The 22,816-nt window shown below is 41.0% G+C and overlaps 1 protein-coding gene across 7 annotated transcripts in view; it reads left to right on the top strand.

Annotated features, from left to right (window-relative positions):
* Positions 1-3,051: 3,051 nt before the first annotated feature.
* Positions 3,052-22,816, top strand: part of INTS14 (integrator complex subunit 14) — a 30,584-nt gene continuing 10,819 nt past the window's right edge. The window contains exons 1-10 of one of the 7 annotated variants that reach the window (XM_059372292.1): positions 3,052-3,141; positions 3,493-3,578; positions 8,147-8,413; positions 10,626-10,733; positions 14,466-14,621; positions 15,410-15,528; positions 16,195-16,337; positions 18,461-18,553; positions 19,022-19,166; positions 20,529-20,662. In XM_059372292.1, the coding sequence (XP_059228275.1) occupies positions 8,192-8,413; positions 10,626-10,733; positions 14,466-14,621; positions 15,410-15,528; positions 16,195-16,337; positions 18,461-18,553; positions 19,022-19,166; positions 20,529-20,662 (1,120 nt within the window). In that variant the 5' untranslated portion in view covers positions 3,052-3,141; positions 3,493-3,578; positions 8,147-8,191. Of the gene's footprint in view, positions 3,142-3,488; positions 3,583-8,129; positions 8,414-10,625; positions 10,734-14,465; positions 14,622-15,409; positions 15,529-16,194; positions 16,338-18,460; positions 18,554-19,021; positions 19,167-20,528; positions 20,663-22,816 lie in introns of those variants that run through there. The other 6 variants (XM_059372293.1, XM_059372288.1, XM_059372286.1 and 3 more) reach the window with 6 other exon arrangements.

The following is a 22,816-nucleotide window of genomic DNA, read 5'->3' as shown; positions in this document are numbered from 1 at the left end:
TTCACCAAAGAAGATACATGGATGGAAAGTAAGCACATGAAAATATGTTCAACATCTTATGTCATTAGGGAATTGCAAATTAAAACAACAGTGAGGGGGCGCCTGGGTGGTTCAGTGGGTTACAGCCTCTGCCTTCGGCTCAGGTCATGATCTCAGGGTCCTGGGATCGAGCCCCACTTTGGGCTCTCTGCTGGGCAGGGAGCCTGCTTCGTCCTCTCTCTGCCTGCATCTCTGCCTGCTTGTGATCTCTCTCTCTCTGTCAAATAAATAAATAAAATCTTTTTTAAAAATAAATAAAAATAAAGCAACAGTAAGAAGCCTCTACCCACCTATTAAAAGAGCCAAAATCGAGAACACTGACAACACCAGTGCCGCTGGGGAGCAGCAGGAACTCTCATTTATTGCTGCTGGGAACGCAAAATGGTACAGTCACTTCAAAAGACAACTTTTTCACAAAAGTCTAGTTTCTCACAAAACTAAAAAGCTCTCGCCATATGACCCAGCAGTCTCTTTCCTTGGTATTTATTCAAATGAATTGAATACCTATATCCACACAAAACCGTCACAATAGTGTTTATAGCAGCCTTATTCATAATTGTCAAAACTTGGAAGGAACCAATATGTCCTTCAGCAAATGGTGGTACCTCCAGACAGTGGAATATTTATTATTCAGCACTAAAAAGAAATGAGCCATTAAGCCATTAAGCCATAAACAAACATGACAAAAACTTCAGTGGGAATTACTAAGCAAAAGAAACCAATCTGGAAAGGCTACATACATTCAGGGAAAAGCAAAACTATGGACACAATAAAAAGATTAATAGTCACTGGGAGTCGGTGGGGGGTGGGGATAAAAGGGCAGAACACAGAGAATTTTTAGAGCAGTGAAAATACGCTGAATGATACGACAAGGGTGGCTATCCGAATGCCCCTCAAGCCCCAGTACCTAGCACCTATGAGTGGCCTAGAATTTCTGTCACTAACCTTTGCTTTTGCCAGACCAGAGACCAAACCACTCTGCCTTTCAAAAGCCTCTGTTGATGTGGTCCACTGTTTCAAAGCAAAAATAAATAAATAAATAATGATAGATTATGCCAAGGAAGTTATTTATTGATTCTCTCTAATGTGTGTGTGGAAACATGCAAATGAAGGTCTCTGGAGTGAGAAAAAGAAATTCATTAGCCATCTATGCCTTGAAAAACAGCTCCTGAAGAACTTCTAACTCTTTGTGCTAGTGTTCTCTGATTATATATTCACTGAAAAACCTTCCGATTTTTCATGGGATTCTAAGACTTTACAAATAAAAACAAAAGACTTAACAGTTGCCTTAAGTGACGCAGTACCCTTGGCAGTTACATTTTACTGTTCCATTTTAATATATCGCTCTTTTGCTTCCGTAATCTCCTGAAAGCCTATGTTCAGAACAAGGTTACCAAAATCTGATCACCCATCAGCAAACTAATAAACTTAAGCTTCAGAACTGGGGAAGGGAGGGCGCCTGGTGGCTCAGTTTGTTGGGCAACTGCCTTCGGCTCAGGTGGTGATCCCGGAGTCCTGGGGTCAAGTCCCACATTGGGCTCCCAGCTCCATGGGGAGTTTGCTCCTCCCTCTGACCATTTCCCCTCTCGTGCTGTCTCTCTCTAATAAATAAATAAAATCTTAAAAGAAATAAAGTAAGAAAACAAAATAACTGAGGAAAGTAAGTCCATGGAGCTAAGCTGGAACTACCAGGAGAACTGCGACCCTCTGGCTGAGTCCTCACTACTTTAGGGGTAACTAGACAAGTCCCGTGTCCTGTACACATTCTTGGCCACATACCTCCCAGGAGGGAAAGAGTTAGAAACTGTGACCAAGTAATCAGGATGCAGCCTTACTTACCTAGATCCCATTATGTTCAAGCATAATAAGGTTTTGAGACAGCGAGGTTAACCAAGTTGGGGAAAGGAGTTCTGAAGCAAAAAGGACAATCTGCAGCTCCCCAGGCCCTGATGCTGGCAGAGAAAGTCTCAGGGACTAACTCTCTCCTTTGGCCACCTTGGACATCAGGAGGAGTCGGGGAAAGAACAACAAACAACTGGAACCTTCACTCTCCCACAGAACAAGCTGTGAAAAGTCAGACAGATCGGGATGTTCAGTTCAAAGCATCCTCCCTCCTTGCCTCACCCCCAGGAGGACCTCACCCCATCCCACCAACTAAAGGAAAAAGAGGCAGAGGTCTTTTTCTGTTCTCACTTGTAATCTGTGTGGTACAACAGGATTCTTTGAACCACAATTACCCAGGCCTGCTTCTCCCTGACATTTCCTGGCTCCCTACGTGGTTAGAAAGTTACTTCTTGCCCCCTCAAAGACCGGAACCGGGCTGGGGCTGCTACGGGGCACCGGGTGGCCAGAGGTGAGGCAGGGAGGGCCCATGGGGCCTCACGGGGAAGTCTGAGTGCAGATCCCTCAGCCAGACACCTCACACTGTCGGGAGAAGCAGTGAACCTTCCCTCAGAGAAGGGCGGGGGGCGGTTGGGGGAAAGAAAGTGAGCCTCGTGCTGAGACCCAGAGGGAAAGTCTTAACTTGTCCATTGGCTGGGGTCAGCTAAGAAAAATATATGGTATACTTAGCAGGAGCCCTCCTCAGCAGGACGTATAGTTAAAGAAGAGTTTGGAGAAGATTCTGTCACCTGGTTCAGAGGACGTGAGTGAGGGGGCTCAAGAGTGTGGGCAAAGAGGTGCACGCGTCAGCAAGGGTGAGGCAGGTGCACCAACAAGCCCAGGTGAGTGAGGAGGCTGGAGTGTGAAGGGCCTGGAGAGGTATCTCTTCAGAGAAGTGGGCAGAGGGCCAGAAGGAAAGAGAGAAGAGCCCGAGAAGGGAGAAGGAGGGAGGAAGAGAAGGAAGGGGAGACAGGGCCCGGGCTCCCCAAGGTTGGGGATATTGGGGAGAGAGGTCCCAGCGCTGTGGAGGGACGCCGAGGAGGGCGCGCCCCCTAGCGGCGGCAACGCGCCAGAGCCCTGCCGCTCAGGCCTTAAAGCCCCGCCCCAGCCTCGTGCGCAGACTGGCGCCGGCTTCCTTTTTGTCCCGCGGCCTTTTCGTTCCGGCTGCGGTGCGCGGGCGGAAAGTTTACGCGGACGGACTATGCCGGCGATGGGCGCGGGGTGAGTCGGGGAGCCCGAGGGCCTCGGGCTGTACTTCGTTGCTTGTGGAGCTGCAGGAGAAGGGGTCAGGGGTCGGGAACGACGCGGAGCAGGCCCCCGGCCTTCCCGCCGCCCCGCGCGGTCTGTGCGGCGCCAGTTCCGGGCCCTGCTCCCGGTCTCGCCTCACCCGGTAGCTCGGGGTCGCGGGCCCCGCGTGAACACCGCGATTCGGGCCACTTGCTCAGGCCCTTTTCGTTCCCCCTGCCCATAAGACTTCCAGATCTCAGTCGGGGGTTTGGACTGATTTTGAGGTAAAAAAAAAAAAAAAAAAAAAATCACTCCCCGACTGCGATTCAAATGCTGTATTCCCAGGCTGGCGGTTCCGAGATGAAGTTGTATCCGAGAACCCGGGAGGCGCTCCTCAGGGCAAGGGAAGTCAGGCTGGCAGAAACCTGAGGGTAGGTAAGGACGCTAACATGAATGCCCGGACTCCTAGAAACCCGAAAAATTCGAGTGGAATCACGCTCGGAGAGCGAAACAGCTGAGAATCCATTCTTTTGCAGTCAGTTGCCAGCTGCAGGGAAGTTGTAAACGTGTTTAGGTGATTTGGCATTAAGGCCGTCAGGTGGCTGGGGTCTGTTCTCAGGCATAGACTGTTGAGAAAGATGGCTTGTAGTTGTCTTAGCGTTACATGTAAGCTACTTTAAATAGTACTTCTGGGAAAGGGGGAGAATTAACCCAAGTGAGAAATACTTCTCGTTCTCAAAAAGTTGCTGGACTGTGGTGGGCATGGATTTTTTTTTTTTTTTTTTAATCCGGCCTAGAGTGCTGGGGTGAATCATCCTTCAAGAACATGCAAGTCCCTCCTTTAATTCTGTGCTTACAACTTAAGTAATGGTTTCCCTTGATTTTCCACTGTTAAGAATGTGGATGGACGCCAATACATCAGGGAGAAAAAGCCAGCTCTAGAGGTGTTTGCAGAGAAGGCAAGACTGCTGGCTATGGGCACCCTTTCCCGTGTTACAGCGCATTTCAGGGGCCAGAAATGCTTTTTTATACCTGATCTAAATCTGTTTATATGCTTTCCCAGTCTCCTTGAAGAGTTGAGGAAGTACTTCCCATGATATCCCCAACTTTTTTTTTTTTTTTTTTTTAAATAAGAGCGAGGGAGAGAGAGCCAGTAAGTACAGTGGTAAGGGGCAGAGCAAGAGGGAGAGAACTCAGGAAGCACTCATCAGGGCAAGGGAACTCAGGCTGCCAGAAACCTAAGGGTTGGTAAGGACCCTAACAGGAATGGGTGGGCCCCTAGAAACTTGAATGGAATCCCACTCAGTGAAACTGCTGGGAATGGTAAAGTGGCTTCACGCACAGCATAGAGCCTCCTGCAGGGCTCAATCTCACAACCCTGAGATCAAGACCTGAGGCAAAATCAATAGTCCCCTGCCCAACCAATTGAGCCACACAGGTACGCCCCCCTATCTTGTTCCTCCCCCCTGAACATTTGTTTATTTGAGAGCATGCACATGTGCGCAGGCATGTACATGGGGGACAATGGGCAGAGGGAGAGGAAGAGAGAGTCTTAAACAGACTCTCTGTTGAATGTGGAGCCCAATGTGGGGCTTGATCTCATGACCCCATATCATAAACTGAGCCAAAACCAAGAGTCTGAGGCTTAACCAACTGCACCACCCAGGTGTCCCTTTCCAGCTTTCAATGATGAATAGGGGTCTACATGGAAATGGGACTACCATGTGAGCTGGATAAGCTCTATATGTGGGCAGAGACACAGGAATCACTAGTATTTGCTTGAATGAGGAGGAGAGAAGGAAATGTGTTTCTGGTTTCCCGAATTAACATTCATCCTGTGTTTTGCCAAAGAATGTTCTGTGTGGTGCCTAGGGGTAGTTTATTACTCATTATCAAATATTTGTCAAGCACATACCCTGTGCCAGTTACTGTGATAGGTTCTGAGGAGATGTTGGTGGGCACCATCTGATCCAGTCCCTGCCCTCAGTGACCTTATGGGCTAATATAGTATAATTGTACCAATATTATACAGGGCTTCACTTCTTGAACAACACTAGTAAGACCCAGAAAGAAAATAAACTGAGAAGATGAAGTAGTACCAAGTTGATACACTTAAGCCCATACATTTTACACTAAAGGAAACCCACAGGCTCTGAGACCTGTTGAGCACAGTTTTTTTTTGTTTGTTTGTTTGTTTGTTTTAAAGATTTTATTTATTTATTTGACAGAGAGAGATCGCAAGTAGGCAGAGAGGCAGGCAGAGAGAGAGAGGAGGAAGCAGGCTCCCTGCGGAGCAGAGAGCCCGATGCAGGACTCGATCCCAGGACCCTGAGATCATGACCTGAGCCGAAGGCAGCGGCTTAACCCACTGAGCCACCCAGGCGCCCTTTGGGCACAGTTTTAACAAGCTTGATTACCTGGCTTTCTAGCCCATAGTAGCCTAGAAGAAGCAAATTAGGGAATTACTGAGTTAGATAGAATGTAAGCTGATGGACTAAAAATTAATCATAAAAAGGCACCAAAACAGAGCACAACAGCCTGGACCCCTTGAATACAAGGCATTGTTTCTGTGTATATTCTGTGTAATCCCTGTTTTATGGGACCTTCATGGTAATTGTGTAGAAAAGGGTTAAATGGGAAACAGGGTTAGCAAGTTCAAACTGGATTTTTTGCTCTAGAACTTTTCAGTGTCTTTATTAATGCCTGAACTCATTTTTCTTGGAGCATCTCTCCAGAACAGTGTTCTGCAGCACACAGTGCTGGTGTGGGGGTGAAAAAAACAAAAACAAAAACAAAACACCAAACCTGAGAACAGCAGGGTGCTAGGCAGTATTGGTGTTTAGAGTGGTGGTGCCAAGTCATCATAGAGTAGGTTGTGTTTTGCACAGTGTTTAATGAGGCAGAAAACAGGGATACATATTTTAATTTTGTCTACCAAAATGGCTAAACATTTTGGAATTTTAAAGAGTCTGGGGAAGTAATTTATATCCCTCATTTGATCTTTATTGACGTTAGATACATGAGGCACTACTGTATTTGAAATGTGTCTCAGACCGCTATGTGGTAAAAAGGCTTTTCATACTTCCCTTGAGTCCCTGACCCCTGTTTATAACCTTGCTTACATGAACCATTATGTTCTGAGTTCCTGACAGCCTATTTACAAGTGGAATTTTATAATACGTTTGTAGTTGGATACTTCACTGTAACAAGCAGTTTGGCCAGTGTAAAGTGTTTTTGAAGTAAGTTCCAAAAAAGAGGGGCCTCTGGGTGGCTTAGTTGTTAAGTGTCTGCCTTCAGCTCAGGTCATGATCCCAGGGTACTGGGATCGAGCCCCACATCAGGCTCCCTGCTTGTCTGGAAGCCTGCTTCTTCCTCTCCCACTCCCCCTGCTTGTGTTCCCTCTCTAACTATGTCTGTCAAATAAATAAATTAAATCTTTAAATTTAAAAAAAAGTTCAAAAAAAAATTAGTGAGCATTTAATTTCTGAACAATTTTGTCCATCCAGGGTCTTCCCTAATTGTATATATGCAGTGACTTTTATGAAGGTGCAATTAGAATATACGTACAATCCTATGACCTGCTTTCTGGCATTTTATATAAATATTTCTCATATTTAAATACATGTCTTTTATTTATAGCTATATAAGAGTTCATTATGTCAATATACTATAGTTGCTTATCAGCAGAGTAGCAGCAAGTTGTATCCCCATGCGCAGGTCTGTATATTTGAACTTTCTTGTTTATTTTCGAGAACAGAACTCTTTTCTTCATGCTAATACTCCATCCGTAATTTTAAAGGAGTCTGTTTTCTCCATTTCTTCTGCATATTGACTTTTTTTTTTTTTTAAGATTTTATTTATTTACTTCTTTATTTATTTATTTAGAGAGAGCCTGAGCTGGGGGAGGGGCAGAGGAAGAAGGAAAAACAGAAAGGAAGATCTCAAGCACTGCCAAGCATGGAGCCTGATGCCGGGCTCAATTCCAGGATCTTGAGATCATGACCTAAGCCAAAACCAAGAGTCAGATGCTTAACAACTACAACTGAGCCACCCAGGCAGCCCTCTGCATACTGACTTTTATACACGATTTCCAGAGATAATGTCAGCTGGTCTACATACTCTTTCATTTTGTTCTTTTCCCTCACAATGAAGCATTGTTTCCCAATTTACATACAGTATTACTGAGCTAGTAGTAGTTTACTGCTTTTGTCATGCTTAATGATTTCCAGCTTTATCAAATTTGGATTATGACTCTACTAGCCCTTTAATTTTTACATTTTACATTCATTTTATTAATAAAAATGGCATCAAGCAACAAGATAAATATTCAATTACTGCTGTATTGATTAAGAAAGTGATGGTGCCCCCAAAAAAGGGTTGCTTGTCAAAAAGCACCACCGTGTGACAATTAGAAATGTTCCTTCATAAATTAAGTGTTGGGGAAGCAATGTAGGAATATTTGTTATATTCAGTTGTATAAACTTTGAAATTATGAAAGTCAAGGGCTACCTGAATTTAATATATTTTTTAATAGAAATATGTGGTCCTTGGGGCACCGGGGTGGTTCAGTCGGTTAAGTGGCTGCCTTAGCCTCCAGTCCAGGCTCCAGGGTCCTGGGATCGAGCCCACATGGAGTTCTCTGCTCAGCAGGGGAGTCCGCTTCTTCCTCTTCCTTTGCTTGTGCTCTCTGCCCGCTTGTGCTTTCTCTCTCTCTCTCTCAAATAAATAAAGAAAATCTTGGAAAAAAAAAAAAAAGCATGTGGTCCTTGAGTTATGGCCATTTAGTGGGTGATTCTAGGAGTTCACACAGTGAATTAAGTTGCTTTCCTCCCTCTGAAGTCTCTGCAGTTTTGCCTTTACCTCAACTTAAATGAGGTATGCTTTCACTCATTTCTGCAAAGTTTGGTTAAAATTAGGGTGGGGGGAAAAAACCTTTTTTCTCTCTGTAACATGTAAGACCTAATCATACTTATTTTCTACAGCATTTCTCTGTTCATAGCTGTTTGTTTGCACTCTGACCGGGAACACTGGGATCATTTTCATCATGCCAACAGTGGTGGTAATGGACGTATCCCTTTCCATGACCCGACCTGTGTCGATCGAGGGGTCTGAAGAATATCAACGTAAGCACCTAGCAGCCCATGGTTTGACGATGCTGTTCGAGCACATGGCCACAAATTACAAGCTTGAGTTTACAGCTCTGGTGGTTTTTTCCTCACTTTGGGAGCTGATGGTTCCCTTCACAAGAGATTACAACACACTTCAGGTATAAAAAATAATGAGTTATTATATGTACAGGGCCCAGATTTTTAGGAAGGAAAATAGTGTTATCATATTGCACCAAATATTTATAACTTGGACTTTTTTTTTTTTTCTTTTTTTAAGATTTATCCATTTATTGGAGGAGGGGGAGGAGCAGAGGGAGAGAGAACCTCAAAGCAGATTCCATGCTGAGCACTGAGCACAGTGATCTCAGGACCCTGAGATTAAGACCTGAGTGAAAACCAAGAGTCAGGTGCTGAACTGACTGTGCCGTCCCAGTGCCCAATATAACTTGGACTTACTTAATGTTAAGTGTATGGATATGATATCTGAATATGGCTATAAAACAAAGATTCACTGGGGCACCTGGGTGGCTCAGTGGGTTAAGCCTCTGCCTTCGGCTCAGGTCATGGTCTCAGGATCCTGGGATGGAGCCCCGCATCGGGCTCTCTACTCAGCGGGGAGCTTGCTTCCCTGCCCTCTCTCTCTGCCTGCCTCTCTGCCTGCTTGTGATCTCTGTCTGTCAAATGAATAAATAAAATCTCTTAAAAAAAAAAAAACACTTATGACCATCAATCTATGGGCATAATATCTGCATATAGCTGTGAAACAAAGATTCATAACCAGTAATAAAGGCCTTATGCCTTTGGTAGAGCTAGGAGTTTGAGCTCTGAGTTGTTGCCTTATTTTCTACCCTGAGTTTTCTGGAATTTTCTGTGGAAAGGAGAGCATAACAGGATGTAGTTCCCCATTCTCTAAGATTCAGGGTACTTTAAATTCAACACCTTATTATTTTCTACTTTCCTATAAAACTTGAGATGAAAAATAGCCCTTCCTTATAAAAACCTTTATTCTAGAGTAATTCAAAATATTTCCTCTCTAATAAATACCCTTTGATTTACAGATGCCAAGAAATTATAATTTTTAAACCTCAGTTGATAGTTCATAAGGTGTTGTCTGGGATACGCCAGAGAATTTGCTTTCTGACAACATCTCTAAGTTATTATTTCCAGCAGTACCTCATAATGGCCAATAAGTGTGGAATTAAAACAGTTTAATACTTGTTGGGCAGGTTAGAGATCCAGGATCAGTGTAGTTTGATTTTTTTTTTAAATAAAAAGTAATAAGATTTTGTTAAATCATTTATTTTCTCAGTTGTTTCTTTTTAATGGTACTCAAAAGCTCTTTAAAAATTGCACTGGATTTCTTGTAAATGAATAGTAAACTAAGGATTTTGGATGTTCAGCAGTTTTGAAATTTAGAGAGTTGCTATCTGAGTTGTTCTGAGTAGTCGAGAAAGCCAGGTGCCCTGGAGTTCTACTGATGGGGCTTAAATCTAGACTCTGGCACATCGAGGCATGCAGCCTGGGAAAGTTACCCCATCATTCTGTACCTTTGTTTCCTCATTTTAAAAATAGGTCAGTAGGGGCACCTGGGTGGCTCAGTTGCTTAAGCAACTGCCTTCGGCTTAGGTCATGATCCCATTGTCCTGGGATCGAGCCCTGCATCTGGCTCCCTACTTGTGGGGAGCCTGCTTCTCTCTCTCACTCTACTGCTCTGCCTACTTGTGCTCTCTCATTCTCTCTGTCAAATAAATAAAATCTTTTTAAAAAAATTAGTTAATAATTTATACTTTACAGAGTGTTGAGATAACTAAATGCATATGAAGTGCCTAGGTTGGTGTTTATAATATAGTCAGTCAATGATTTTTGTCTTATTTTTTTTTTTGGCGGGTTTAAAAGTTCTTCATTTTAGTTACTTTCTTCAGGGATCCCTTACAAAGCTATGGTGGACTTTTGACTCTCACTTGAGAATAGAATAAAGGGAAGCTCTTTTAATTGTCCTTTGTGGTTGAGGAAGCCTGTTTTACCGTTTTCTTTGAGAAAATATGCTTTGGGGCTCTCAGAAACACAATGTACCCTGTGTAACTATTCATGCTTTGAACAGTTTATGTTGTTCTCTAATAACAAAACAGTACATGGGGCGCCTGGGTGGCTCAGTGGATTAAGCCGCTGCCTTCGGCTCAGGTCATGATCTCAGGGTCCTGGGATCGAGTCCCGCATCGGGCTCTCTGCTCAGCAGGGAGCCTGCTTCCCTCTCTCTCTCTGGCTGCCTCTCTGTCTACTTGTGATTTCTCTCTGTCAAATAAATAAATCTTTAAAAAAAAAAAAAAAACAGTACAAAATAATGAGCAATTTTATCTTTTATTCGATCAGGAAGCACTAAGTAATATGGATGATTATGATAAAACCTGCTTGGAATCTGCGTTAGTTGGTGTTTGCAATATCGTTCAGCAAGAATGGGGTGGTGCAATTCCTTGCCAGGTAATGATCAATTCCTTTTTTCCTAAGTTAAACCGTTAAACCATTCCTTTTTTCCTAAGTTAAAAACCATTAACCGCTGAGGTGATTTGATTTTCTTTAGGCTCTGACACAGCATGCATTGTAATTTCTATAAACTGCATTATACAACATTATTGGTATCTTTTTAAAAGAAGGCACTAAGTCAACACTAATATGCTCAGAAAACAGCACAGTTATGCCTTAAGGAGAGCATTCTCCTAGCAGATTGGCTTATTGCAAACTAGTACTGTTTGTATAAAACATGAAGGGCTCACAGTTGAGTTTCAGAGCACTCACTGTAAGGGGTAATTGTAATTTTGAGTGATAGAATTATAAACATCAGTACAAGATAGTCTTCATTATCTCGGTGTAATATTTATTTAGCAAATGTTTGACCATCTCAACTGAGTTGTCTAAAAGATGAGTATGAATGCCATATGATCTGTTGCCCTTCAGATCCACAGTAGATCCACATTAGCATCAGATGAGAACAGAGTATTAGGATAAAAAGAATTAGAAGTTTGCTATAAACAGGTATAAACATACCTTGGAGATATTGTGTGTTTGGTTCAGACTATCAGAATAAAGCTGACGTTGCATAAAGTTGAGTCAGTTGAAGTTTCTGGTTTCCCAGTACGTATAAAATTGTTTACACTGTACTGTAGTCTATTAAGTGTATGATAGCATTATGTCTAGAAGACATAATGTCTATACCTTAACTAAAAAATACTTTATTGCTAAAATGCTAGCCATCATCTGAACTTTCAGCAAGTCCTAATCACTGGTCACAGAGCACTGTAACAAAGGTAATAATGAAAAAGTTTGAAATATTGCAAAAATTACCGCCACGTGACACACAAACACAAACCGAGCAAATACTGTTAGTAAAACGGCACCGATAAACTTGCTCAGGGCAGGGCTGCCGTAGACCTTCAGTTTGTAAAAACTGCAATATCTGTGAATATATTGCAACAAAGCACAAAAGTAAATATGCTTGTGCTTTGAGAAGTGGTAGTATATTTTAAAGGAGAAAACAAATCACTAAAAGGAAAATTAGAGTAATCTACAACAGGAGTCAGCAAGCTTTTTGATATTTGTGACAACTTCTCAATTCCACTGTCATAGCATGAAAGCAGCCACAGTTAATAAATACATAAATGACTTTATTTACAAAAACAGGCAGTGGGCCATAGTGTATGATTTTTTTGTTATATGGTCAAACACCAGTTCCTCAGTAGTGTCAGTGGCATTACTGGTATTTATTTTTTAACTAAAAATAAGATTGTGGTTGCCTGGGGGTGAAGGAACAGTAGGGAATTGACTCAAATGAAGCATAAGGGAAAATGGGAAGTGCCAGGACTGGTCTTTATCTTAATTGTAGAAGTGGTTGCTCACCAAATATAGTTGTTGGAAATCCCAGAACCATATACTAAGAAGGATGAATTTTATTGCATGTAAATTATATCTCAGTAAACCCACCTTTTAAGTTTGTTTTTTTCTTACTACAAAACCACCTGTTTTACAGAGTATGAGCTCATGGGGTAATGAAGACCCTGAGCTGTTACTAAAAGGTGAAATCATTTTAATAAATGCCATAAATGCCTTTTGATCACTTTCTTTACAGAAATAAAAATGTTTGGCATTCCATAAACATTGTTTGGTAAATCTGCATACAGAATACCATAAGAATATATTGTCTATTGAATAAATGAAATTTTGTTGTCAGTATCTTCTGAACTGGAAGCTAGTAGATAGCAGTTTCCTTTGCTGTTGCTTCAGTCATTTTAGAGAAGAAATTCAGAAAATTTGTAACAAGGAAGGTCTTGTGCAACACACAGCCTTCTGCCTGTTAATATTTTTTCTTCCTTTACAAAAGGAAGAATCTGAATTTGAGATGTCCTATACCCTGAGGGCCCGGGGCCAGGCCTGGATCCACTTAGGTTTGCTTGATGAGTTTTAGAGTGAACCACGTCCAAAATACCATACTAGAGATAGAAGTTATTAGTGATTATTTTTATAATCAGTTACTGTCAAATAGAGTTGTTTTAATTTGGAAATTTGTTAACCAGGGTTTCAGACAGCTGGACTGTGTCTCATTATCTGTGTAGTCTGTCTCATTTTGACATTGCATGAAAAATTTCATCACACAGTATCTGAAAAAAGTTGGGGCAGAAGTAAATCATTATATAGCAGTTGTTCGTATAAGAGGAAACTGCCTTATCTAGTCAATTGACTGTCTTCCCAGAAAATGACATCTCTCTAGGTGACTGCCATTGAGCATTCTTTGACTTTAGAAATGAGTGTCAGTCTTGGTACTTCGCATGGTACGGTCACCTAATACTGCTTTAATGGCCCATTATTATCGAGTTACAAGGCTAGGGTAGGAAGAGCAAAAATAATCCTCGCCTGGAATGCTTGGAAAATCTGCCACCACATAGGATCACTGAGGCAGTGAGGAAGAAATTTAGTTTGTAACTATTTTCCATTGTTGGTATATTTTGAAGGCTTTTTCAGATTACAAATTGGTTAAGGGTGTGTGCTTTGGTGAGTGCTGTGAAGTGTGTAAACCTGGCAATTCACAGACATGTACTCCTGGGGATAAAAATATATGTTTATAAAAAATAAAAAATTTTAAAAAAAAGGTATGTTATAGTCAAAATGACAAAAAAAAAAAAAAAAGAATGTACTTTAAAGGCTTATAATGTCTGGTTAAATGGCTTTTATAAATACATTTTTTTAGAGCAGGAGAACGGCAGAAGGAGAAATAGCAGGCTCCATGTCCAGCATGGAGCCAGACATGGGGCTCGTTTTGACAACCCTGAGATCATGACCTGAGCTGAAATCAAGAGTCAGACACTTAACTGACTGAGCCACCCAGGCACCCCTATAAATACTTTTTTTTTTTTAGGATTTTATTTATTCATTTGACAGAGAGCACAAGTAGGAAGGGCACAGGCATAGGGAGAAGCAGGCTCCCCCCTGACCAGAGAGCCTGATGTAGGGCTCGCTCCCAGGACCCTGGGATCGTGACCTGAGCTGAAGGCAGAGGCTTAACTGACTGAGCCACTCAGGCGCCCCTATAAATACATTTTTAAAACAGTTGTCATCTTAATTGACCATGGATAAAGTTTGTCATCTTTGAAAATAGTGTCGATGTCAGACTTCTGTGCTGATGCTTCCTAGGGTCACATGTAAAATAGAACCACATGTCATTCTTGACGTCCAGTGCTAGGCTCTAGTTTTAATACAATTTAGTATGAGTTGGTTATGATTTTAAGTGTTTATAAATAGATACTATTTTTTAGGTTTAATTAGATAAAATACAGGAAAGTGCATAGATGTTAAACACGTAGTTTACTGAGTTTTGACAGATGCACACACCTATGTGTAACCACCACTCCAGTTAAGATCTAGCACGTTTCCATTATCCACCAGTTTCTTCACTTTCCCCTTTCTAGTCTATATCCCCCCAACACCCCACAGCTTCTATTTGATTTATCTTAGCTTTGTTGTACCTGTTCTAGAACTTCATGTAGAGAATCACACAGTGTGTCCTCTTTCACTTGACAGAATGTTTTTGAGATTTATTCACCTTGTTGCTTATCTCCCTGCAGAGGTGGGTTTTTCAGTGTAAATACCATTAGGGAGAAATGAGACTGCTTTAAATAAATATGTTATTTCATGTACAAACCTTCTCTCATTCCTTGCAAACAGGTTGTTCTGGTGACAGATGGCTGTCTTGGCATTGGTAGAGGGTCACTGCGACATTCCCTAGCTACTCATAGTCAACGAGGCGAGAGCAACAGGTTTCCGCTACCTTTTCCTTTCCCATCTAAGTTATACATCATGTGCATGGCAAATCTGGAGGAGGTAATACTGTGTTCTTTTTAGTTTGATTGGATACATTTTAGGACTTTATTTTTAATATATTCCATTAGTTTTATATTGTATATACTATAACATTGAACTCCATTGCTTTCAGCTGAGGCTAATCACTAAATTTGGAAGGCTCTAGGTCTCAAATGCTTTTTGAAGATTCAGAGTGTTGTCCATCTCTGGAAACATAGCCGGCAGGAGTTGTTATCTATCCTGCTTCCCACAAAGACTCTTCAGATGCATAAGAGTTAAAATGTTCTTTTTGGTATTAGACATTTACCGTGTTTAGAAATTCTTATGTCCATTCCACCAGAAACACGGACAGAAATGTACTTGAACTTTTTTGGTAAAATAACATTACTGTGAAGTATGCTTTATTAAACTCTACTTCCTGGTTTTCCCATTTATTTGGGAAAGTTATTTAACATTTGTTCACCTCAGTTTTTCTATCTGTGAAATGTAGATAATGATAGTTCTCACAGAAAAGATGTTAGAAACACTTTGGAGAAAAGATACTGTGTAAATACCAACTGTGGTCACTTCTGAGAATCTTTGTAAAACTACTTCTGAGTAAAATAGCTCTACTGGTATCATTTTATATAGCATTCCTCTTGGTAACCTTGAATCAAAATTGTTACAGTTATTTTCGCCTCAGGTTGTTTAAAAAAAAATAATCTCTCTTATTTATTGCCTGTGTTATTGTGATGGGTGTGACCTTGGTGTGCTGATAATAATTTGGCATTGTGTGCCACTTTAAAAGTGTCATCTGTTTTGCTTTGTAGCTTCAGAGTACTGATTCCTTGGATTGCCTTGAACGTCTCATAGATTTAAACAATGGCGAAGGACAGATTTTTACTATTGATGGCCCCCTGTGCTTGAAAAATGTACAGTCTATGTTTGGGTAAGTATATGCTTACAGCTTTTTTGCCTCTTACAATCTATTATTATAATTTGATATTCAGCTGTAATGTCTGTTTCACTCTTTCTAATTATTGTCATTTCATTTTCCCCAAGTTGCACAATTTTTAGACAAAATGATTGGTAGTAGTGATTTTTAAAAGTTCATTCCCTTTTAAATTAAGTGGGACTAAATCAATAATGCCTATAGATACTGACTTCCTTATAATGACTCGGCAGTTTCAAAAGATTAACTTGCTTTTGGGCTTTTCAAAATTGAAATTTCCGGGGCGCCTGGGTGGCTCAGTGGATTAAGCCGCTGCCTTCGGCTCAGGTCATGATCTCGGTGTCCTGGGATCGAGCCCCGCATCGGGCTCTTTGCTCAGCGGGAGCCTGCTTCTCTCTCTCTCTCTCTGCCTGACTCTCCGCCTACTTGTGATTTCTCTCTCTATCAAATAAATAATAAATAAAAATCTTTAAAAAAAAAAAAAAATTGAAATTTCCTCACCAAAAATGTCAGATTTTGTTCTACTTCACAAATGGTCAGATCATAGTTTTAAGAATTGATTTGAAGGGAAACGTAAACTTAACATCTTGAAAAAATTACTTGAAATAAATGATATGTATCGTAGAAATACTCTTCTTATAACAATTAATCGTCATGTTCTAGAAAACTGATAGATCTGGCGTATACACCTTTCCATGCTGTTCTCAAGTGTGGCCACCTCACTGCTGATGTGCAGGTCTTCCCCAGACCAGAGCCCTTTGTTGTAGATGAGGAAATCGATCCCATCCCTAAAGTCATCAACACAGGTGATGTGTTTTTTTTAACTTTATTCTTAGTTCTTTTGTTATCTTTATTTCCTTATAACTTCTCGCATCTTCTCTATCCAGGAGGGTTAAAAAGAAATGTAGATTCTGACACTAGGGTGCTGTTGTCATCACCAGTGTATACATTTTGAATGGAAGGAGGTGTTGCCAAAATGGTGGCAGGCTGGTGGTATTTCATTGTGATCTCCAATCCTAGTAACTATAGCCACAAATTACTAGAGTTGGAAATCATGACCAGATTCACTAGCCATGAAATCCCTGAAGTAATTCTTAATAGAGATACTAAGATTGATTAGCATCATAATTAAGATAATCTTTGAAGAGCTAGCTTCTAGATTTGGCTGTGTGATTCTTCTTGTGTGATCCTGGACATGTCATTTCCTCTCATACTGACTGGCTAGGTGAGTAGAATCTCTAGATGAGTCATGGTCTCTCTAAGGTCTCCACTCTGATACACCGTACCCCTAGAGCCCTGCTGCTCGTATTTTCACTAAAAGGAGACATGCTACTGCTTTTCCCTGGTTTGTGCTGGAGGTGTGCTTGGCTGAGATTGGCAGAGTGAGTCAGAAGTCATGAGGAAGAGTGGAGAGGAGAGTTGTCTCCAGTTGGTGGAGGGACTCCTTGAGTGGTGGGTACACATTCAGCCATCACGGTTTCATCGTTGTACCTTCAGTGCCTAGCATAGCATCTGATGCTCAGTAGGTGTTCACCAGGTAAATGTCCGGTCAACCAGTTATAATAGAATTAAGTGCACAGTAAATATTCATTTCACTTATGGGTGTGCAAATTTGAAGGAGTCTGAGAGTAAAGGGCATGCAGAGGCTTTTTATTTTTTGTGCCTTTAGCCTCTAGCTGTCTGGAAGTCAACATTCATCTCTTTCATGGACTACTGCAGTGTGTTAAGCTGTGCCAAATGTTTTGTTGCCTTCAGACCAGCTATATTCTACTTCCTTCCCATCCTTTTTTGATGGGTAACTTTGAATAGATCTCTTTTTGTCCATATAAACTTTTAGTCCAAGATCTTTGTCATAGCTTACACCACTTTGAAATGCAGACCTTTTGCTACTCGAAGGAAAAATACGTAACTGCTTATGCTGACTCATTTGTTATTCAGCTAAAGAAGGTAATGGCAGCAAACCTCCAGAGAAGCAAATTTCCTGACATAGAAATACAGTGTACTCACCATGACCCTGATTTTTTAAAAAATTGCTTTGAGAGGGGCTCAATCAGTTAAGCATCTACCTTTTGCTTCGGTCATGATCCCAGAGTCCTAGGATCAAGCGCCATGACAGGTTACCTGCTTAGCGGGGAGCCTGCTTCTCTCTCCCCTGCAGCCTGCCACTCACTCTTCTTTTGCTCGCTCGCTCGCTCTCTCTATCAAATGAATAAATCTTTTTTTAAAAAAATCATTTTGAGAATATGAGTATGTCTGTGCCTGAAAGAAAGACTGAAAAGCAATTCAATAAAATATTAATAGATGTTTCTTTTGATGGTGAATAATGAGTGACCTTATTTTTCTTCTTTACAATTTTTAGTGTTTTCTAAGTTTTTCTACTATTTGTGTAATCAGAAAATAAACTTTTAAAAAGTATTTTGGGATAAAACTTGTTTTTTACCTATTAGGTTTCCAGCAAGTACTCTGGGTCTTTAATAGCTTCTGTAAAGCAAAGAAATCATTGTTATATTTAGACTGCTACCTTGGGCTTCTAGTGAATGTATTTCTTTCTCTCGGAAATGTTTTTAATAGTAGCTTTACAGTCCAAGGACATTTGCTCCTCCTGCAAGGATGGAGTGGTGGAAGTGCTTGACTATGACGCCCCCTGCCGACCCTAACATCCTTGACTAAACAGAGGGATTGGATGTTTAAGCTTTTGCCTTGCCTAGCCTCATAAAAATAAAGTCTAACTGGTTTGTCTTACAACTTAAATCATTAAATGTATCTTGAGCTGTTTAAAATGCAAATTGTGAGTCATCCAGAGAAACGTCTAATAACCTTCCTAGTCACATCTGAATTCCTCACCTAAACGCTGTATTTGTGAAACCTAGTACATAGAAAATAATGTATTTCCCTATCCATTAATTCAGTGTTGATTCATTCTTTTCAGATTTGGAAATAGTGGGATTTATTGATATAGCTGATATTTCAAGTCCCCCGGTTCTATCCAGACATCTGGTCCTACCAATAGCACTTAACAAAGGTGAGTTCTCTTCCTATTCTGATCATACAGATGAAGCATTTTATGATCTAAAGCTATTCTTAAATGTATATAGTTGATAGTAGGATAGCCCATTTTGCAGAATTAGGGGAAAGGAATAGTTACTGGATTTGAATTTTTGAAATGGAATGTTTCCTAATAATACTGCAAGACCATTTCTGTGATTTTAATTTCAGCACCAGAAAAGAAACCCTTTAGCTGTCAACCCCTAGCTTTCCATCTCCCTCAGCCCCAGGTAACCGCTAAATGTTTTTCTGTTTTTATAGGTTTACCTATTTGGGATGTTTCATTTAAAAGGAATTCATATAATATGTGAAAACTGAATTTTATATGGACATAGGAAAATGAGAAAAGGAGTTTCTCTTTCTTGTTACAATATTTCTTTGTAACTGAATACCCTCCTTCCAAGGCTAGAAACAACCAGCTAATCTTATTCTGATCTTTTCACAGAAGGTGATGAGGTGGGTACTGGCATAACTGATGACAACGAAGATGAAAATTCAGCCAATCAAATTGCGGGCAAAATACCCAACTTCTGTGTCCTGCTCCATGGCAGCCTGAAAGTAGAAGGAATGGTGGCAATAGTTCAGTTAGGGTAAGGAACTTTGTTTACCTTTGGTTGAATGAGGGAGAATCAATTTACAGAGTGAAATATTTCCCAGATTTTTCCTTATCACCTTTTTCTTCCCCCTGCCATACTTTCCCCACCTACCATCACCTCCTAAACTTGTACTTATCCCCTAGAATAAGTACAGAGTGAGCCTTTTAATTAAATTGCTTTTATATTATATCCTTTTGTAGTATATCTTTTTATATTACATTCTTTTATATCATATCCTATAGTTTTCCTCTTTTCTATCTGGGAAATCTGGATTCAGTTATAACAGTTCTGCTACTTGCTCAGGGATCTTCAGCAATATTCACAGGCTCCTCAGCTATAAGATGAGGAGGTAGAACTAAGTGAAAAAGGATATCAAGAATATGGATTGAAAATTTTACCATGTGCCAGGCGCTCCTCCAGTCACTTTATGTATATTAATTTTATGTAACCTCTCACAACACTATACAGAGGATGTCATTGTTTTCCCTATTGTATAGATGAGAAACTGAGGCTTAGGGAGATCAGGGAACTTGCTCAAGGTCACACAGCTTATAAACGAAAGAGCCAGGGTCCTTATCCTTGCATTCTGACTCCAGACCCCATATTCATAACCACTGTGCTGTAACCCTTCCCTGTGGGGAACACCTCTCTAGCTTTTACATTTGCTACAGTCTTGAAATTTGCAAAACCATCTGCTTCCCTTTCTGTAATACCTATTGTTAGGAAAGAAGAGGTGACTGATCATCTTCTGGCCATCACCTGGGGTTGACTGGTATAGAAGTTGAAGAGGTTAGGAGTACTCAGGTGAAGCTCCATTTCTACTTGAGTTAAAATTACCTGGTTCAAAAAGAAGAATGCAATTCTTATTAGGTATTATTTTGCTGTATTTCTTGATACCCAAGCTGCTTATACTGACTAGCTCTGAATATGAGAGTTCCTTAGGGCCTTTTGAGAAGCAGGAACAGAGCTGGGTGATGGCTTGTGCCCTTTGTTAGAAATCCTGCTCTGTGTTGGTGCTGCTGTGAATGACTCAGGGAGGCAGCTGAAACATGGGTTGCATCCCTTTGTCCTCCCCACCTCTGTAGCTATTTGTTGCCCTTGTGATTTTTTTCTTTCCTAAGATTGCTTTTGATTTCTATATCTACCTAATTGAATAATAATACATTTCCCAAAGGAATGGCAATATCAGAGGACAGCAGGATGCATTTTCAGTTTTAGGATTTGGCTTTAGTAAAAAAGCCTAATTTCAAAGCTGAAGACCCATGTCTTTTCAAGAGAAAAACACTGGCTAGACTTATATAATTTCATAATCCCAGGCTTGACATTCTTCTGATCTTCCATCTTCTCTCCATCTAGTCCTGAATGGCATGGAATGCTCTACTCCCAAGCTGACAGCAAGAAGAAATCAAACCTCATGATGTCTCTCTTTGAGCCTGGCCCAGAACCTCTCCCATGGCTAGGGAAAATGGCACAGTTGGGTCCTATTTCAGGTATAACCCAGATCAGATTTTACTTATCTTGACTTTGTTTTCTCTCTGCTATTCTGAATGGCTCTGACTGCAGTCAGAGAGCTGTGTGATCTCCCTGCCGCATGTGCTGTGGTCTCTAATGCGGATATGTGCATGGAAAACCCCAGCAGAGTGTGATGTTTGAACTTTCAACTTTACGTCAAGGGAAACTGACATTTAGGTTGCTTTAAGTAAACATAAGTGCTCTGACTGCTTAGAGTGAAAAGCTACTGTCCATAAACATTTTTTTCTTCAGTACACTGTTTTCAACTCAGTAACCCCAGTCATTTGTGGATAATTTAATCCCCTTCCTTCTTGAAAATGTTTTCCCTTAGATTTCCTAATACTGCATTCTTCTGATACTTGTTTCTTTAGCAGCTTTGCCTTATCTTGTTGTCTTGTCTTCCTCTTGCCTCATGATTTTCAGGATGTTTTCCTTTGCCTTCTTCTCTTGGATTATTATTCTCTCTTGATTATTCCATCAGCCATTATAGCTTCAGACTCCCCTAGATGTATAACTCTGGTCCTACTTGATCTCTCCCTGAAACTTACGTATCATATTTCCAATTCCTAGTTAGACCTCTCCACCTGGATATTCTGCCATATACCAAGCAGCTCAGCATGTTTGTTAGAGAAAGCATCGTCTCTTAACCCTTCCCTCCTAAGCTGTTCCTTTTTATGATTTTCCCGCTCCTGATTGAGGCCTACGTATTCCTAAGTACTCAGGCTCCAACTGTAGAGTCATTCTGGACTCATTTGGGCCCATTTCAATTTCAGAACATCTACTGAACAAACTTATAGGGGGTAAAAGACTTGTACGAGATCAGGGTTGGCCTGGATGATCGACTGTGTAGAGGACGCAGGAAAAACTTCACAGAGGAGGGACACCCAAACTGAGGTTTGAAGAAAAAGATTTGCTGAGCTAATGAAGGAAGAAGAGGCATTCTGGACAAGGGGATCACCTATAGAAAAGCAAAGCTAGAACACAAAGCATGAGGGTGGGGCGGGGAGGGCCCAGTGGTGGGTTAGAAGTTGGCAGTGGCTGGAATAGGGCATACCTCCTCTGAAATGTGAAGAGCTGAGACTATTCTGCAGATACTGGGAAGCCACTGAAGGGGAGGCATATGAGAAGTGGAGATACCAGTTAGGAGACTTTTTTTTCTGGGTACTGGTGCTCCCCGGAGATACGTAGTATGGCTGAAATTCAAGTGAGAGCTAATAAATTTGCATTTAGAAAGATAATTCTAGGGATGTCTGGGTGGCTCAGTCAGTTAAGCATCTGACTTTGTTTTGGTTTCAGCTCAGGTCATGACCTCAGGCCCCACATTAGGGTCTGTGCTCAGTGGGGACTCTGCTTGAGATTTTCTTTCCCTCTCCCCCTGCCCTGCTCAGGCACGTGTGCTCTCTCTCTCTTTCTTTCTCTCAAATAAGTAAATAAATAAAATCTTCAAAAAAGAAAGATAGAAAGATAATTCTGTAGAGTGTGGATTTGGAAAGGTAAGAGCATCCAGCAGTTACAAGTCTGCTGTGACAGTCCTGGAGATGTAAGGATGAGAGCCAGAACAGGGGCAGTGGCTGGGAACAGGGAGGATAGGGATCCATGCAAAAGATACTCAGGAGGCAGAATCAGCTTTGCTCATTTTGCCTGTGAGATTTAGGTAGAGGAGGCTAGAGACAATTCGTGCAAGAGTTCCTGAAAGAGGATAGAGTTGAATATATAATTTTTAGTTATAAGCATAGTTAAAATCGTGAGAATTAGGACAATTGCTTAGGGCAGTGGTTCACACATTTGAGTTTTTGTGTACAAAACTAAACAAAAAACAAACAACCCAGAACTTGTTTAAAAATTGTTTCCTGGGCCCCATTTATGGAGATTCTAATTCATTCGGTCTGGATTCCAGCCCAAAAAACTTGCAGTTTTAGTGTTATCCAAGTGATTACAATCCAGGTAATCCATAACCACACTTTAAGAAGCCCTTGTCTCAGGAAAATACGTAATTAAGGCAAAAAGAGAGCCAAGAACCAAACCCCTAGAAAAGATTAACTATGGGGTCAGTGGAAATAAAGGAAAATGAGAAGGAATAAGTAGAAGGAAAAGTGGAAGAAAGTGATATCACAGAAGCCAAGAAAATAAAG

This window comes from Mustela nigripes, chromosome 13 (genome assembly GCF_022355385.1).
Source record: "Mustela nigripes isolate SB6536 chromosome 13, MUSNIG.SB6536, whole genome shotgun sequence".
Taxonomy (NCBI): Eukaryota; Metazoa; Chordata; class Mammalia; order Carnivora; family Mustelidae; genus Mustela; species Mustela nigripes.
The sequence above is the reverse complement of the archived record's forward strand: the minus strand, read 5'-3'. Positions and strand labels throughout refer to the sequence as shown.